The sequence below is a fragment of the Triplophysa rosa genome, linkage group LG23, assembly GCF_024868665.1.
Source record: "Triplophysa rosa linkage group LG23, Trosa_1v2, whole genome shotgun sequence".
In the NCBI taxonomy this organism is placed as follows: domain Eukaryota; kingdom Metazoa; phylum Chordata; class Actinopteri; order Cypriniformes; family Nemacheilidae; genus Triplophysa; species Triplophysa rosa.
In genome coordinates, this window is record NC_079912.1 from 10782268 (window position 1) to 10799303 (window position 17036).

At 41.2% G+C, this 17036-nt stretch overlaps 3 protein-coding genes across 3 annotated transcripts in view; 1 reads left to right on the top strand and 2 right to left on the bottom strand.

Annotated features, from left to right (window-relative positions):
* si:ch211-285f17.1 (sickle tail protein) overlaps window positions 1-4071 on the bottom strand; it is a 103277-nt gene extending 99206 nt beyond the window's left edge. Inside the window, exon 1 of the mRNA XM_057322264.1 lies at window positions 3883-4071. Within this exon, the coding sequence (XP_057178247.1) occupies window positions 3883-3955 (73 nt within the window). The 5' untranslated portion in view covers window positions 3956-4071. The remainder of the gene's footprint in view (window positions 1-3882) is intronic.
* A 1785-nt stretch (window positions 4072-5856) lies between these two features.
* Window positions 5857-8537, bottom strand: LOC130547208 (uncharacterized). Its single transcript, XM_057322965.1, has one exon. It carries the CDS (start codon window positions 7867-7869, stop codon window positions 6559-6561), a length of 1311 nt encoding a protein of 436 aa, XP_057178948.1. The 5' UTR covers window positions 7870-8537; the 3' UTR covers window positions 5857-6558.
* Window positions 8538-9286: 749 nt separating this feature from the next.
* tgif1 (TGFB-induced factor homeobox 1) lies at window positions 9287-16924 on the top strand. Its single transcript, XM_057322966.1, has 3 exons — window positions 9287-10776; window positions 12713-12942; window positions 15288-16924. Exons 1-3 carry the CDS (start codon window positions 10761-10763, stop codon window positions 15876-15878), a joined length of 837 nt encoding a protein of 278 aa, XP_057178949.1. The 5' UTR covers window positions 9287-10760; the 3' UTR covers window positions 15879-16924.
* The last annotated feature ends 112 nt before the right edge of the window (window positions 16925-17036 follow it).

Sequence of the window (17036 nt, forward strand, 5' to 3'; positions counted from 1 at the left end):
ACATTATATGAGGTCATTTGCGAAAGGTGTAAGGTTCAATTGGTCTGTGGGTCGGTTTGCCCTATGTTGGGGGTGATATAACAAGTGTCTGAAGAGAACATAGTGTCCTACACACACACGCTGAAGGCTTATCTCCATGAGTAAGTGGATAATGTTGGTGCCCATGCTGTGAAAGTGTTTCTAACACTGCATGATCCCACACTGTAAGAACCAATCAGACACAGTCTCAGACGGGTTTATCACCTCCAACACAAACACACTTTCATTTAGTATCTGGCCTTTATTCTCTTTGCCCATCAATGTTATTGTGTCTTACATTTTGGAAAGGTGAAAGCACAATAACATTTCTTACCCAAATAATCACTTGTTCATAAAAAGGTATTAAAGTGATGTTGAAGAGAACAGACACTTTCGACTTGCCGTCTATAATACAGCAGCTTAACCGTGAGACTCGACTGAAGGTCAAAGATCCCCACATGGGAAAAACTATAAAGACAACAGGAAGGAGGAATTCTGGAAGAATCATCGGGCAGACTGATGTAAGCTGCTCTCTATGCACCCTTTACACCATGATCGCCCCATTTCTGAAGTTTCATGAGGAACTCTGTTTGATGTATTAGCTGTCCTCGAGTGGGTGTAAAGAAGGTGGGGGTTTTAGACAGTGGTTGAAGTTCTCTCCCCTTTTCCGTTTGGAGAAACGTAATACTTTCTTGTACTGTAGATGAATCAAATTCTAAATATGGGTGGCATCCCACAGCATGGTGCTGGAGATCAGTTCAACAGTTGTGTGTTTATGTGTCTGGCACGTTCTCATCGGTTGCTGTCTCTAACACACAAATCCAACCAGCAACCCAAGCCAGAAGGAAAATTGATGGCTAAGACATTGCTCTTTTAATAGCCTGCGAGACATAATGGATGGTTTAGTTAAATTTCATTTAGTTATCAACTTTGTCATATAAGTTTCTTTAAATATTAGGGATGTAACAATATTATCGATATCGTGTTATCAAAATTGTCTCAATATTATCGTGGTCACATGACTGTATGAAACGATAGGTCTTCTGGGCTTAACATAGATAATGTTCGAAAAAATAATCGATGTTACCTTTGGCAAGGTCCATCTGGTGCAATTATTTTCTTTTATAAAAGAGATTTTTAGGTCATTTGACCCATCTCATACTATAACTCATATCTCTAAGCAACAGTTATGATAAGAGGACAAAGAAAAGAGGATGCTTATGGCACGTTTCCAAGTCATCATTTGGCATTTCAAATAGCGCCAAAATATCGTACTGTGGACGGTATTACCGAGGTATTACTGCACAGTGAGATTTTGATATTGTTACATCCCTATTAAATATATATATTCATTTATTAATTTAGCAAACACTTTTTGTTTCTCTATTTGATCTCCATAACAGAGTTCTTTATGACAGTGATGCACATTCCCCTTATGCCCTCTCCATAAATATGTCTTTCTGTTCTGTTTTGTCTTTCTGTCTCTCTTTTTGTACTAATCAGCAATGTGTTTGACACGCATTGACTACACAGTCACGTGCTGAGCTAATACCACTTGGAGGGATTTGTCAGGTCTGGCAGTTCTCCACAGTGTCGTGGTAAGTCAATTGCCCTGTCACCATGGAGATTCAGCGTTTTTCTGCCCTGTCATCCGCGGATGTGTGTCTGTACCTGAGCTTGCATTTCTCCGCTTCGCCCACTTCGCATGCATATGCAGCCATGTATTCCTCTAGGGCCTCTCTCTATCGTTGTATTGGGTTAAACTGATGAGCCAGAAAATTAAACCCAGTCCTCATGTCTCTCAAATCCAGTCACTTCAAAGCAGCGCTGAGGAGAGCATCATATGGCCGTGCGCAACATCTGCATCCAATTACAGCTTTACATGAACAGGATCCCCAAACCCTGTCATGACCAATCAGCCAATCACAAACAGTTTTAACTGCCTCCAAGTTCTTAAAATAGATTTAGCAGCCACTTGGAAATAAAGTGAAAAGCCAGCAGAACTGCCTTTGATTTCTTATTGATAGTGCTTTGCTAGTTTATAGTATTTTAAAAAATATATAAAATCCCTTACTTTTATTCCTTATGTTAGTTATCACTGCTCGGTTTCACACACCTGGCTTAAGGCTAGTTCCAGACTAAAATGAATGTTTGAGCTGTTTTAAAGGGACAGTTCACCCAAAAATAAAAATTCTGTCATCCTTTATTTACCCTCCAAATCTGAAGAAATGTCTTTGTTCTGATGAACACAGAGAAAGATATTTGTAAGAATGCTTGTAACCAAACAGTTCTTGGCCACCATTGACTACCATAGTAGGGAAAACGACAATAGTAGTCAAAAGTGTATCAGAACTGGTTGCTTTCCTGCATTCTTCAAAATATGTTTTTTTTGTGTTCAACAGAACAAAGAAATTTCTACAGATTTGGAACAACTTGAGGGTGAGTAAATGAAGACAGAATTTCCATTTTTGGGTGAACTGCTCCTTTAACTAAACATAACTTTGACGTTACTTAAAATATCAGTCAGTGTCATTGTTTTGCCTCAAGATGTGCACCGGAAATGGCCTTTTTATAAATAAATATATCTTAATATCATAAATATCTTAATTTAACTGAGGCATAGTTCTGGCTTAAGCTACACCTTGTCCGGGAAACCGCCCGTAACATACTGTATTTCCCAATCTCTTATCAACCCCCGAGCAAATGTGAAGACACAACAGCTCTCAGAAATGTACAAGGAGACCAAGGACATTAAGCAACCCAGACAGCTAAAAGCGTCTCCTCCATAAATCTAAGCAATACTGTGACATTATGCTTTCCATGTCAATTTTTTTTCTAATAAGCTACTCATTAGGCCCATAAGCTTTGACTTTGATGCCCTAAGCTGACCACAGAAAAGTAAAGTGAGGCGATTTTATGCAAATCATGGGAGGTTAAAATTGTTCTTTGTATCAAAAGTTTGTGGCATTTTTTCTAAAATTCATGAAACCATTAATGACTCACTTTATTGTCCTAATGTGTGTTTAGCAAACACCTCTGACTAAATGAGCCGCACTTTAGCCTTGAGTGACACTTCCTGTCCCAAGATTGTGTATCAGTGGAAAGGATCCAAGTACTAAAACCTTGGATTTGGAGTCGGTCTGAATTTCACTAAGCGGAACTCAAGAGTGTTTGGATCCATTAGTCTCGAATAGACCATCGCTTCTCTGTGGGTAAGGGGATTCTTCTTTGTTTTACAACCAGAGAGAAGTAAAAGCAAGATTATATGAACTTTTTTATTTTATTTTTACAGCTCTCCAGAAGGCTACAGGATTCACCAGTTAGGGAAGAGTCATGAAACATATAGGCAAACATGCAGAACATCTACATAAACTAAAGTCACCAAGGCTTGGCTTAAGTGCAATAAACTAAATAAAGAAGAATATAGGCTAAATGTTTTTTGTTGTTGTTGAGCCATCAGGTTCTTTTAGGATTCTTCTAAATTATGACAGAAAAATCAATATAGATCTTGAATCTACACATACACATGTCTCTACAAAGTAGCCTACACATGTCTTAAATTCTAAAAGCAATTATAACAGCCAAGAAATGTAGCAACACAATGCAACTTAAATGTTCCTTCGTATTTTATAGGTACTTCATGAGATATGAACCAGCTGTTTTTGTTGTAAGTTTTGTGATAAATCTACCATTGTGTTTGTGGAAGCGTTTTGGGCATCAAATGCGCGTTCCTCAGTTTAGTGCTTGTGTGTGAGCCCAGATTAAGCGAAAAGCGCATTTGATGCCAGGAAACGCTGTTCATGTAGGCAGTCAAGTGTTCGAGACATAGTGTAATATCAAGAAGAAGAAAAAAGGAAGTCTTACTGGTGATTTTCGGGCTCCCTTTGCGTTCCCTGGACGAAGGAGGATCCACGAATTGAACCCGATGTCCGGACATTTTTTCACCTCGCCAGGCTGCTCAACTGTCCCCAAATATCCGCAAAAACTTTCGCTTAATTATCGGTTCCGTACTGCTTGAAACACATGGAGCTCTAGTCGGTATGCGCTAAGGATGTATGGCCAAAGGACACAAACTCCTTCATGAGAGAAGATAGTGAGAGAGAGAGAGAGAGAGAGAGAGAGAGAGAGAGAGAGAGAGAGAGGGAATTTCAGCCCCAAAAGTAAATAAATAAATAAGAAAGGAACTTAAAGTCCACACGACTGCAGAATTACGTCATTCCAGTTTAAAGCATATTGTTCTGTAAGATAATTTTGCTGTATTATGCATACTTTCATATATACCTAATAGCATTGATTAGCCGTGCGTTTTCATAAACCTATTCTATAAGCTATAAAATAATATTCTAGGAAACATGTACGTTAAATTTCAGTAGGCTAAATGGCATAGACCATGACCTTGTCAGATAAATATCCTTAATGCTATTCTCTAGTTCGTTAAAATGCTGTTATAGCTGCAAACGACCCAAAAGCTTTAAAAAAAATGAATTTGTTTAACTAGGTTGTCTAATTGATAACTTTACCAATAGTATTACATCATGAATACAAACACACTTTCACACACGTAAACGCACAGTTATGATGCGCTATGGACTGCATGTACATTCATTCATTCCTAACCCTGTCGCATGATCAACGATCCATTATTTTCGCATTTCATACATGGCTGCATCATTTCTGAAGCGCTCAACCACAGTGTGCTCAGACTTATGCTGCCATCTAGTGTCTAACACAGGGACAACCTTAAAAACAGTGAAAAGCGAAAGAGAAGTCATTTTACGTAAAGGGTCAATTATTTACAGATCAGCTCTTTTTTTATTTCATCTAATGGACATGTTACTAACCAATATTCTTTTTTAACATACTGTTTGATATACTGTTTCGATAATGTTTGGAAAAAAGACTAAGACTAAATCACTTTTTACAATTATGGTTCAATCTTTCTCTCAACAGGTAGTGGTGTAGCTTTTGTTGAAACTAGTAACTTTGTATTAGCACCTATTGTATTATTGCTCCTGTATGACATATCGCTTATTGCTCCCTGAACTCTCTGTAAGTCGCTTTGGATAAAAGCATCTGCTAAATGACTAAATGTAAATGTAAATGTAGTCAGTCTTTATGTATCGGAAATAGCTTGAAGTCTAGACTTTCACCACAGGCATTACCCTTACAGTGACCTTCAAGCTATGCAACACAGCAGTTATCTCTGACAGAGATCTGGTTAACACTAGTTAAAAATATGGAAAAATATGGATCAATATTGAAAGTGCCGCTACGCTGAGTAAACTGAGAACATGCAGGGAAAAATAAAATAAAATAAAATAAATGCCCTTTAGGAAATTATGCCGTAAACTCAATGCAAAAGTCAATGTGCATTTTCTATTCAAACTCACACTGTTAATCCGTTTTTTGTTTGTTAAATAATGCTGCCTCTGTTCCTTGCCAACAGGTCATATGATATGAGCAGCTGAGCTTCATCTGTTTATAATACCAGATTGTGCTGCTCTATTTAAAACAGAGTGATCATTCTGTTCAACAAATTAACTTTAAGGACTCCTGCTCACCCTTAGTAGAACTACTTTATATAGAGATTACTACATTGAGAATCAGCAGTCTTCAGAGTAATTTATGAGAATATATACTCGGTAATATACTCCCAGGCAACATGAGGTCATTTTCTCCTCTCATACATGTTTATGTCATTTTTCACCGTATGGGTGTAGTCTGCTAATGTCAGCACTTGTGTGACATGTTTTGGGAATAAAGAACATTTCTTGAACACTTTTTCAGACACCCATTATGACTTCTCACTGTTGATAATAATTTTCCACTACAGTTACATGTGCTGTTTACATTTATTTATTTGGCAGGTGATTTTATCCAAAGTGACCTACAGTGCATTCATTCTACACATTTGATCAGTATATGCATGATCATGTGGTCATGTTCTAGCAGCTGAACAATTGTCAGGGACCATTATATATTACAATGTTTTCCATAAACTGTTCCACAGTGACCTTCTCTAAATGAATGATGTATAAACACTTAACACACTACAAAAATGAAATTGCTTAAAAGAATTTATTCCAAAATACATCTTTTACAAAATATATTTCAGGCACTTGAAATGACAAAATCATCAGCTTAGTATGTATCAGAGCCAGAATAAAGAACAACAATGACATATAAAGTCACAAGACTGGTGGTAATGTTTGCATAAGTGCTACTTATTCATTAACTTTTCATTTAGGTGGAAAGCTGTTTTACAGATCAGCAGTACACAGAAAAAAATATGCAAGACTTGAAATTCTGTAGAAACACATGCAACATTCGCTCAGATCCAAACAATGTTTATTTCCATATCACCATCATCTAGTGCACTGCACTTCAACACATTTGAAAAATGACCACACTCATATAGAAATGTAATAAATTAAGGCAATATTTAATCACACAAGGAATCAAAGTGCAATCCATTTGGAAACATCAGTATGATATACAGTATTCCCAGATACATTCTCCAATTAAAGTTTCTGTTTGGCATCAGTGCAGGCCATTCTGCTCAATGTACATTTTGGATAGGGATGCCGCCATTGTCTTGGCCAACTCCTCGTCCCTTTTACGTTGTACCTGGGTGTGACGGCACCAGTCATCATATTCCGGGTTGGGCTGGCAGCTGTCCAACAGCACATCATAATGACCATTGCTGAGCCAGCTCAACCAAATGGCTGGTTTAGACAAGTCCTCCTCTCCCAAGTAGTGCACCATGGTGGATACAGTTGGGCTTTCCACACTACCCCCAGTGGTCAAGTAGATATTCACATTCAGCATTTGACTCATGGCTAAAAGCTCTGGATAGCCAGCCCATGCACCGTCCTGCGCTGCATTGATCAGAAACTCCCCGACGTCGCCTTCGATGATGGGGTTGAATTCCTCCAGGTGATCTGCGATGTGATGCATGGTTTGCTCTCGGAGGTCTTTGTGCATTGACTGGTCCCCATAAGCGGCCTTGGATACAGCCCGGTACAGGCAGTTCCCATCTGGGATGATGTGAAAGCGGTATTTCTGCCTGTCGTGGAGGTATTTGTTCTGTTTATCCACTTCGGCCAGGTACCGGGTAACCTTGTTGTCAATGTCACTTTTGTTGGGCGTTGCAGTGGGTTCCTGAAGAATGTGCAGGTCGAAGACAGGCTCGTCCGTCATTTCGTGGTCATCTTCAACACTTTCCTGACTTTCCTGTTGAGGTTTGTTTTGGAGTGGTGAAAGAGGTTCAGATGAGCATCTCTGTACAGTTCCAAAAGTTGTGGGGTTGTTGTGCACACATGGCGCTTCTTGCCTCTCACAGACTCTATAATCGTCTGTGTCCAAAAACACTTCACAGTTTATTGAATTTAGCTCACCTGTCTCATCATTGTCCTGAAAAATATCCCTTGTGTGCTTTAAATCCAAATAGGAGTCAGAATAGACATTATCATCTCCATTGACTGCATAAGAAATTCGGTGGTGGTGTGTCTCCAAAGGTTTCTGGTGTGGCTCATTCACGATGTGAATGGGTACAGATCTCTCCACACCATCTGGTCGTGTGATGATAATCTCGGCAGTGGAAGTGTAGAAAACCGGCCTCATTGAAGTGGCCTCGTAACACGTAAGAGCAGGCATCTTCGCGTCCGTCTGTTCCCCTCGGGCTAAATATTCAGCGCGCGCTTCTATTGCGCTCCCGTCAACGGGGTTACTGACTGCTTCCAAAGAACTGGAACTTACCGCTGTCGGGGTATTCACCACACTGGTAAGAGTTACCGAAACCTTTCGAGAGGATCCAGGGTAGTGTGTTAGCGCGCTACTGTACAAGTGCATTTTCAACAGCCTCCCTTTATACAATACGCCTTTGGCCTCGTTGTTACCGAATGATGACAACACAGTCTAAAAATACTATTTGTCATCAATAGCGGTGAATGTGTAGGGCGCGTTTCCATGGATCCTCGTTCTCCTCTGCTACAGAGTGATCTAGTCCCAGTTATTTTGCGTCAGTCTCAAAGCAGTCCTAATTTTAGAGCGCGTAATGGAAACCGGACCCCCAGGTCTCTGAATCCTGACACACCGCCCGGCCCGGGGAGATGACCCGCAACCCGCGGGAATGCGAAAGATGTGGTGTGTCACCGGGGCTCTCGGTGTTTCTCTCGCTTCTGTCCGTGTTTACGCTTTTGAGCGCGTCAGGGCGGCGTCGCCAGATTGAAATGCGTTAAGCTTGCCAAGAGGCCGCGGGTTCCCATAAATCTGTGCAAAACTCACCGCCTCTCTACAGCGAGGAAGCCCCGCCTCACACAAAACTTAATCGGTCCTACTTTATCGACAACAAATTAAATAAATCGTCTTCAGAGTATATAGACACTTTTCTTGGCAATCAGGTCGACAATATATCAAGCCAAAACCTTTTAGGAGAAAATAAATGTCTTATTGTAACCCCTTTTTATTGTATGGCTTTACATCTCTTTTTTACAGTTAAACCGCCATAATAATAGACAACTTGCTACACACCACTAATCATTTTATTTTAATATTGTGCCTCATGACATCATACTCTGCAAGGAGTCTCACACCTTCAACTACACCTGCTGTGTGAGTTTGTCCATGTGAATTTCAATTAGTCACCTGTCTATCTGTCTAACTGTGATGATTACTCAGGAAGTGATGTCATAGAATAGATCACGGTTAAATCGGGAAGTCAGATGAAGGCGCATGGGCTTTAAATAGCTTCCATGCGCATAGTTCTGGTGCGTTCTCAGTTTCACTGTCCAGACATCCGTCCTTGTAAATCACACTCATGTAGACATCTCTTACATTTATTCCTGTGTTAACGAAAGAAAAAATAATTTGTCCTGAAAGTAGATTTTCTCATAAAGTTTAGCATGTCTGCTGCTACATATTTTGTTTAATGCATAGCGATTAAAGTTGAAATGGGGCAAATAACATTTGATTTCTATGTGGACAGTTGTTACTTGACTTATTTATTCGTTTTACTATTTATTTATATTCAGATTTCGTTGTAAACACGTTTCTTCATTCCACGTTTACTGAGAAACGCGTTCAAGTTTACTGTAACCACAAGGTGGCAGTATCTGCTTTTATGACGTTTATGACCTTTGGGCATTTTAACACCAGAGGGCGCACTTGGACCCATGCTATTACAGCAACTCACCTATTTTACTACGATAATAAAAGTCTTACACAATCCCAAATGAGCTGTATCAGGGCTTATGAGAAACCGTGAATCATCACGTCTTCTCACATCCGTCCAACAGCAAACCAGTTTAAAAGCATTACCTCACTACGTTTTGTTCCCTTTATACGGGCGATGTAGCGAGTAATGTTCGCATTTTTTAATGCTATACATTTCCTGTATACATGAACTGATGTTTACAAGTATACCTTAAAGATTCTGCTCTTATCGGTAATAGTACATTGAGAATTAAGGCCAGACACACGCATGACGCACACACTCCTCGCATGAAAAAGTCAACGACCTGACCTATATCGACAGACTCCAAACACAGATTTCGAAGCCTTTTACAACTGCCATGTGCCTCGGTGTTTTGACAAGTAGAGCATATTGCTGTGAAAGGTCTCTGTCTGACTTCTAGCTTCAAGGTTCTAAAACAACCTGTCCGTCATGAGCACACTCTATTCGCAATCTTTGTTTTGTTACATCACTGTGCAGCGTCTTGGTTGATGCGCCGAAACGTACTTGCAGCAGATAAATACGGGCTTCCGTACGCATGAGTGATAATCAGCGTTTGCGAGACTGCTGTGATTTGAATTAGGGACGCGTCACCAGGACAGCTGAAGAAACAAGCGATTCTTGCTTTACAACCAAAGCCCCACCATCTAATCCCAACGGTCAACTGCGTATCACGCAGCGCTGCGCCAACAGGAAGCATCACGCACGGGTTACAAATGTAGCTGTGGCGCTCTCTTACGTACCAGCATCATGGACATCTGTCACCTGAAATAAATGCCGCATTGCACCTTAAACATTACTGCACAAACATCCTGCGGTGGCAAAATGTTCTGCCACATAAACACCAATAACAAACATAAAAAAGAACGCCACAGTCCAAAATATGGATAACTATTTTGAAGTACGACGCCTAACTAAAGTATGCTGATAAAAGCATTTCCAAATATATCCCTGCCATGTGTGTGCCTCTTGGTAATGTTAACCTACATTCATAATAAACCAGCTTCCTGTCTCCCTGCCGCAGTCATTAAAGGGAAACGTGCAGGAACTAGATCCGAATCAACGTCCAAAACACGTCGCCACAAATACTTCCCGCGCACAACATCGTTCTTAGCACGCGTTTAAGATTCGGATCGCTTTGTCAAAATCCTCTTTTGTGTCTTTTTGTGCGTGTCTGATGTCAGATTTTTCCCTCTTGCCCTCGGAGGGGGAGGATCTAACCGCGTTGAGTCACGCAGCTGTCAAAGATAGCTGTCACCCAGTTTCCACATCAAACACACACTGAATGAGAGACGCGCAGCCTGTCCCAGGTACCCGACAATGTGTTGCGTCTCCGACAAATGAAAAACGCGCTCCGCGGCGATTCCTCGACAAAAGAAATACATCGTTCGATACTTTGTAACAACCTGGAATAATACAGTCTGTGTGATTAAAGCGAGGAAGAATCGACGCTTTGGAAATAAAAATCCACCTCCTCGTCGCCAACGTGAAAAGGGGATTTTTGACGGACATGAAGACCAAAAAGGGTACGTATCCTTTCGTTATCCTCGATGTAGTGCTTAAACGTGTTATATTTTCATCGCTCATTGTAACGACTGGCTCAAACTTGTCGATGAAGGTTGAACAGAAACGCGTTTTCTCCATGTCTGGCATTGCCTGCTATTGTTTTCCGCTGCAGACAAAACAGGCTTTTTCTCACCATGTGCTGGCGGGCTGTCACAACGACATTCGCTTTTATCAAGACGAGTAGACTCGATTCACGATATACAAACTTTGATTTACGTAAAACCACTCTAAAGTACGTGTATTCGTATGTTTTTTTGTTTTTTAGAGGTGTCGTTCACTGAATGAATCTCGATTAGACAGCCACAACTTTAAATGGCTCCAGATGTAACGCTTTTCGAGCTTATCGTGTATGCTTATGGGTTTAGTTTTATAAGTGGGTATAAAATACCTTTGTGTAATAGTTGAACACCACCAGCTTGGAAAAATGTCGAGGCGTTCCGAGTTTCTCACAACACTGACTCAAGTTTGTTGGTAATGTGGGGGAAACTTTCCAAGTGTGTGGTTTGAAATTGAACGTTCGTTTTGTTGCGTTCACAGCTGTAGATCGGTAACACCTCGTGCCTTGTTACAAAACGTGCAACGGTGTAACACTAAATCCTGACCTCCTTTTGTGAAGTTTGTGTATTTCGCGCCGCTTCCTCGAGGCGACGCTTTCACATTCTGCCCGACCTCGTGTTTCTCACTGCACACAATAGATCCCGAGCTATTCCCCCTTCTAAAGTTGATATTCTTCTCATTCTGTCGCTTTTAACGGCGTGGTGTACATTATTAACCTTTCACTTCTCCCCTGACGCAATTTCACGACTTTTCATCAAAGAAAAAGTCGACAAAACAGAGTTTAAATTGTCCCACGACCGACATTCTTTTGTTCGGTCTTGAGATTTGCAACAGGTTCCCCTCCCCCTCATCCTCATGCAGGCCGACGCGAAATGACTCCCCATTACTCCTCTTCACAAGTTCAGTCGTTTTCTCACATAACCACAGAGACGTATGTGCGATTTCACTCGTTTCGTTTTTAAACTGTAGTGTCCCATGTGGTTCGTTCACAAGCACACTAAAGGAGAAGTTGGGGAAAGTTTGGGGGCACTTACAGGGTGGTCTCAGAAAGTCCTCTTCAAAACTTGATGTATCTTTTTACGTCAAACGTGCTGGTGCTGATGACAAACAAACATGCTTGTTGAAGTAAGATTATCCCCAAAACGATCATTTAAAAAAAGGGAAAAATCAATAATTTGCCTTTGTGTGAATTTTTCATGCAGTATTTACTGTAGTCGGATGAAACATTGACACAGTTTCGAGTCTTTTGTGACGCCTCCAACCATGAATCACATGGCTTTGGTTGACAGCAGGGATGTGACACATCAGCTGCAACACACACGCTCGCTCTCTCTCTCTCTCACACACGCTTATACATGCGTACAGACAGCCAAGCACTGTTGTGTAGCATTTGGCATTTTGGAGGGAGAGACAGTGTGTGGGTGAATGTGAGGGGGTGTAGGGTCCTCGGCAGGGTTGAGGGGGGGTTGATGTTTGACTGGGTGTCTTTTGTCCTCCTTCACACACACGCTGATTCCCAGTTTACTCATTCCCCGACACACATTTACTCACTTCTCGTTTCAAACGTATACATATTTTAGTTTTCATACAAAGTTAGCCTGACAAGATTATCGCATCGTTGACTCTTCTAACCCTCACAAAGAGAGCTATCTACTGCTCTTTTTTCATACAATGACAGTGGTCACCACGTACGGTCATTGTATGGAAAAAGAGTGCTTTGGACGTTAATGTCGCTTTCACGCTCAGAAAGCGTTCCACGCCACAAACCATAATAGAAAGATACTTTCAGTCATTTTGTTAGAAGTGACATTGTTTCAACTTTGTGTCGTATGTCGACAGGTATGCTGGCGATGTCTGGCAGCGAGACGGAGGATGAGGACAGTTTGGACGTGCCTCTGGACCTCTCGTCAAACGGATGTGTGTCGGGGAAGAGAAAACGGAGAGGAAACCTGCCCAAAGAGTCCGTACAGATACTCCGCGACTGGCTCTACCAACACCGCTACAACGCCTATCCATCGGAACAAGAGAAAGCTTTGCTCTCCAAGCAAACCCACCTCTCCACACTACAGGTACTGAAATACGTGCGGTGTTGAGTAGCACAATACTCGGCAAGCCACGAAAGACAGGAGAAGAATCGCATGTTATGCAGTAATCTGGATTAAAAAGATAGCAGCTGCTATTTTGATTGACCCAAGGCTGTTTCTATATTCACAAAGCTGCGCACCAGACAAGGTTCGAAGTTCTCACGACCGGTTTCCGTCTAGAATGCGAGGGGGAATTTTTCCGTTTTCTGCTTTGTTGATCAGTAATCTATTTATATGCTTCACAGGAGAGCAGTTAGCCGTCATCAGTACCGGTTTCTGGTTCAAGTGATGTGTGAAGGAAACCGAAACGTTCAATGTCATAACTAGCCTATGTGTCAGAATAAGAGAGAGTCGGCTCTTTTAGCAAGCGCCACCGTGTTCGAGACCCGACATTCTGTTCCCGCTGAGTTTTAGCGTCATATAAACAACACTTCCTGTGAGCGCAGTCAATGGAGAGAATTCCTGTGGACAGATGAGTGAATAACTGTTTTGAGTCATCCGAGATGTGGCCACTTACACGGAGAGAGAGAGAGAGAGAGAGAGAGAGAGAGAGACTTGCTCAGACACTGAGCCAGGAATTTCCCCTGTGCTCAGCCAGCTGTCTCACTAACAATAGGGAGACACAATACACACACACATTAACATAGTGAAGACTACCCGACTCAGGCGGACCGTTGGATACACAATACAGGCCCATTACCCAGAGAGCTATAGTGGCTTCTGTTCTGAAGAGACTCGCTGGAAGACAATACAGCAACATTACCATACTGAAGACTGCGTCTTGCAAGCGGCGCTGGAAATGAAAAGTTAGAACTTCAGCTTATTTATTTGAGTTTTGGCACGGTGACATGGCAGAGGTTTGTCTGTTGTGGAAAAAAGGTTAAGATTAGAATAGGTATTAAAGTCACAATAACTCAGTATTTTAAGAAGTGTGCTGTTTGAATGCCAGGCTGGAAAAAGAAAATACAATTTTAGAGTCGGAAAACATTCACTGGCATGCCTGTTAACATTTACAGTTTTGTTAAAGCATTTTGTTTATGGTTTTAAAAGAAATGCTATAAGATAAAGGAGGGAAAAGGACTGGAAGATTATAGAAAGAGACAATTAAATCATTTGAATGCATGAAAAGTCAAGAGATGTTGACAGCGATAGTTGACGGCTTAAACGTGCCAAAACAAAGTTCAAGATTTGTTGTCACTTAAAGTGTATGTTAATGGTCCGTTGCCTGCGGTGTGAGATCTGCATTGACTAAAAAGGCTGAAGAATTCAATTGTTGATATAGACTCAATGTGTTAATAGTCAGCCATCAGCACAAGGGAGTAATTGGTATTTTTTAAGCAAGATAAAGATGCACACTTAAGTCAAGCATTCACATGTTTTCTATAGCTGGATTTGCATTCGAGTAGATCTCACACCCCCTCAGGTAAGACTCACCAGGGCCGTGAAAGATACAAAGCTATTAGCATGATTAAGACTAAAGCCCCTAGGTCCAACAAAGAGAGCAATCTCAGGGATAAAGGTGAACTGTTACTTAAAATCCGCACCACCGAGAGCTTCCTGGTATGAAGCGGTTCATTTTAAATGCGAGCTCAGCCTTTTTTTTTTTGAAAAGAGGAAAAACTAAAATAGAGTATGTCAGGGAACTGTCACATGTCAAAGTGATACGTCAAGAATTGTCATTTTAAACTCAGACTTGTAAACAAAATAAGAGGCATAAACAAATAAATGATTCATAAGAGCGTAGGCTTTAAACTTTGAAAAAGTGACAGACGGTAAAAATTTGTGATATATGTGTCAACAATAATTGATTGCTTAACAAAATCATGTTTTTTTTTACAAATAAAACAATTGTTACACTATTTCATTTAGAAATTATACATAATTTCTAGATATTAATATAGATAATTTGTGTATATAATTTCATACACACTAATTATTTCATTTATACAAAATACTAGACATTTTAAGTAAAGTAAGATTCTTTAAAGCATACACATGATATATCGTCGCTGTCCTTCCGAAACCTCAGATGTCCAAATTCACTCTTTTTTAGGAAATGGAAAAAAACACTACTTTTAAATGATTAAGTACTCTGTTGTCAAAATTGACGAGCACTTTTTTATGTTTTTTATTGGTTATATATTTTTGCGAAACCCAGTGACAAACATAAAAGGTGACTGATAATAACAATTTATGGTAAAAAAATCTCAAAATATGGAGACATGAGGTTTTAGAAGCGATGTCTTATTTTTTAATTATTTAATTTCAACTATGCAATGTTTGTTTTGCAAATGCAATGCAATGTTTATAATCTGCTCTGTTCTCCACAGGTGTGTAACTGGTTCATAAACGCTCGGCGGCGACTTCTTCCCGAGATGCTGCGGAAAGACGGCAAAGACCCCAACCAGTTCACCATCTCCCGACGGGGCAGCAAAGGCGGCGAGATGCTGAGCGACAACTCCCAGTCCCCCAAGCATGGCCTCCTCGCCAACGGTGAAGACCGCAACGGCTACGAGCCCGGTTCTCCACACCCGACCACCAACACACCCATCTCTACCGGTTACCCTAAAAAAGCCCTGTCGCCCAAAACACCCCCCTCACCCGGACCTGTCTTACCCAGACCCTCCGTTATCTGCCACACCACCATCACCACAGCCACGCAAGGCAGCCGAGTCCCTGGTCTGGGGGTCGAGGGAGCCACGGAGCTTCCGATCACAGAGGCAGCAGCCCTGTTCGCATGTCGCGGGGGCGTGGGGGTGAGCAGCGAGGGCAACCTCAGCCCCCAGAACGGCCTGTTCAACACACCACCACCCACCCCACCCGACCTCACCCAGGACTTCAGCGGCTTTCAGCTGCTGGTTGACGTGGCATTGAAGAGGGCCGCAGAAATGGAGCTGCAGGCGAAACAGCTCCTCGCCTGAAGACAGAAAGATGGATGAATGAAAGAGTTTCATCGGTGTTTGTTTCTCGCTCCCCCGATCCCGCGCCCCCCGAACCGAACTCCACGTGGAGTTCAAAAACTTGACTGAGCAACCGAAAGCAAACAAGCATGGCCTGATCATTTCTATTTTTGGTAAATGTAAATCAAATTGATGAGGATTCCTTTATGTAAAGCATTTCAAGGTGCCTTGGCAGTCAGTTCTTTTTTTTGTATTCCATTTATATGTAAATAAATATGTATCTTTTGTTTTGTACACAGGGGACCAAAACCAAACACAGTAAAACAACTTCCTGTTTTTCCTTGTTTGGAGAAGACGAGCTCTTCTCTTCGTTTCATTCCTCACGAGTCTTTCTTTCTGGCTCTACGATTGTCGACTTTGCCTCATTTTTAGAAAACGCGTCTGATATTGTTCACTCTGCCTCAGTTTTTTTGCACAAGATGGCAGGTCATCTCAGTATCGTATCAACTCTAGCTTTCTCTCCGACAGACTGTAATCACTACTGCACCGGGTCGTTCTGTGTCTCATAGATGTTCGGTTTTTGTATTTTGTTGTAAAGTTTCAAATGCTGTCTTTAGTATTGTTTTCTTTTCATTTATCTTGAGGGATGTTCAGATGTAGCAGAACCTATAGTCTGAGACTTCCTCTGAATACTCAGTGTAGAAACGGCCAGTGAATGTGCCCACATGCTCCCCAACCCACCCCTACACACACACACACACACACACACACACGCACACACACATGCATACAAACACACAAATGAGCTGGAAGAAATAACACTACATGAATTGTATTAGATTTTGTTTGTTTGTTTGTTTATCAAGTTGAGACCACTTTCAGAGGTTCAAAGGAAAGAATGGTTTTATGTCACCAAAAATATTGATTTAAAGGTTTTGGGACCTTAGAACAGTGCATATACAGTAGCCAATGTGACATGATGCCCAATGATATGTGACTTCTCCTTACTGTGCAATGTATGTGGCAAATAGGGGTCACAAGGTGTTTAAATAAAGTTTTGTTTTCTACAAAAATGTGGTGTCTATCTCCTTAATTCATGTTTTGCTTGGGTCTTAACCTTAAAGGGACAGTTCACCCAAAAACAAATATTATTATTATTCTGTGAAACGCAAAAGAAGA

Excerpts from the sequence above, each read along its gene's own strand:
- LOC130547208 (XM_057322965.1), bottom strand. The coding sequence starts at position 7,869 with ATGCACTTGTACAGTAGCGCGCTAACACACTACCCTGGATCCTCTCGA.
- tgif1 (XM_057322966.1), top strand. Across the intron at positions 12,943-15,287 it reads CCCACCTCTCCACACTACAG|GTGTGTAACTGGTTCATAAA; the intron begins GTACTGAAATAC and ends TGTTCTCCACAG.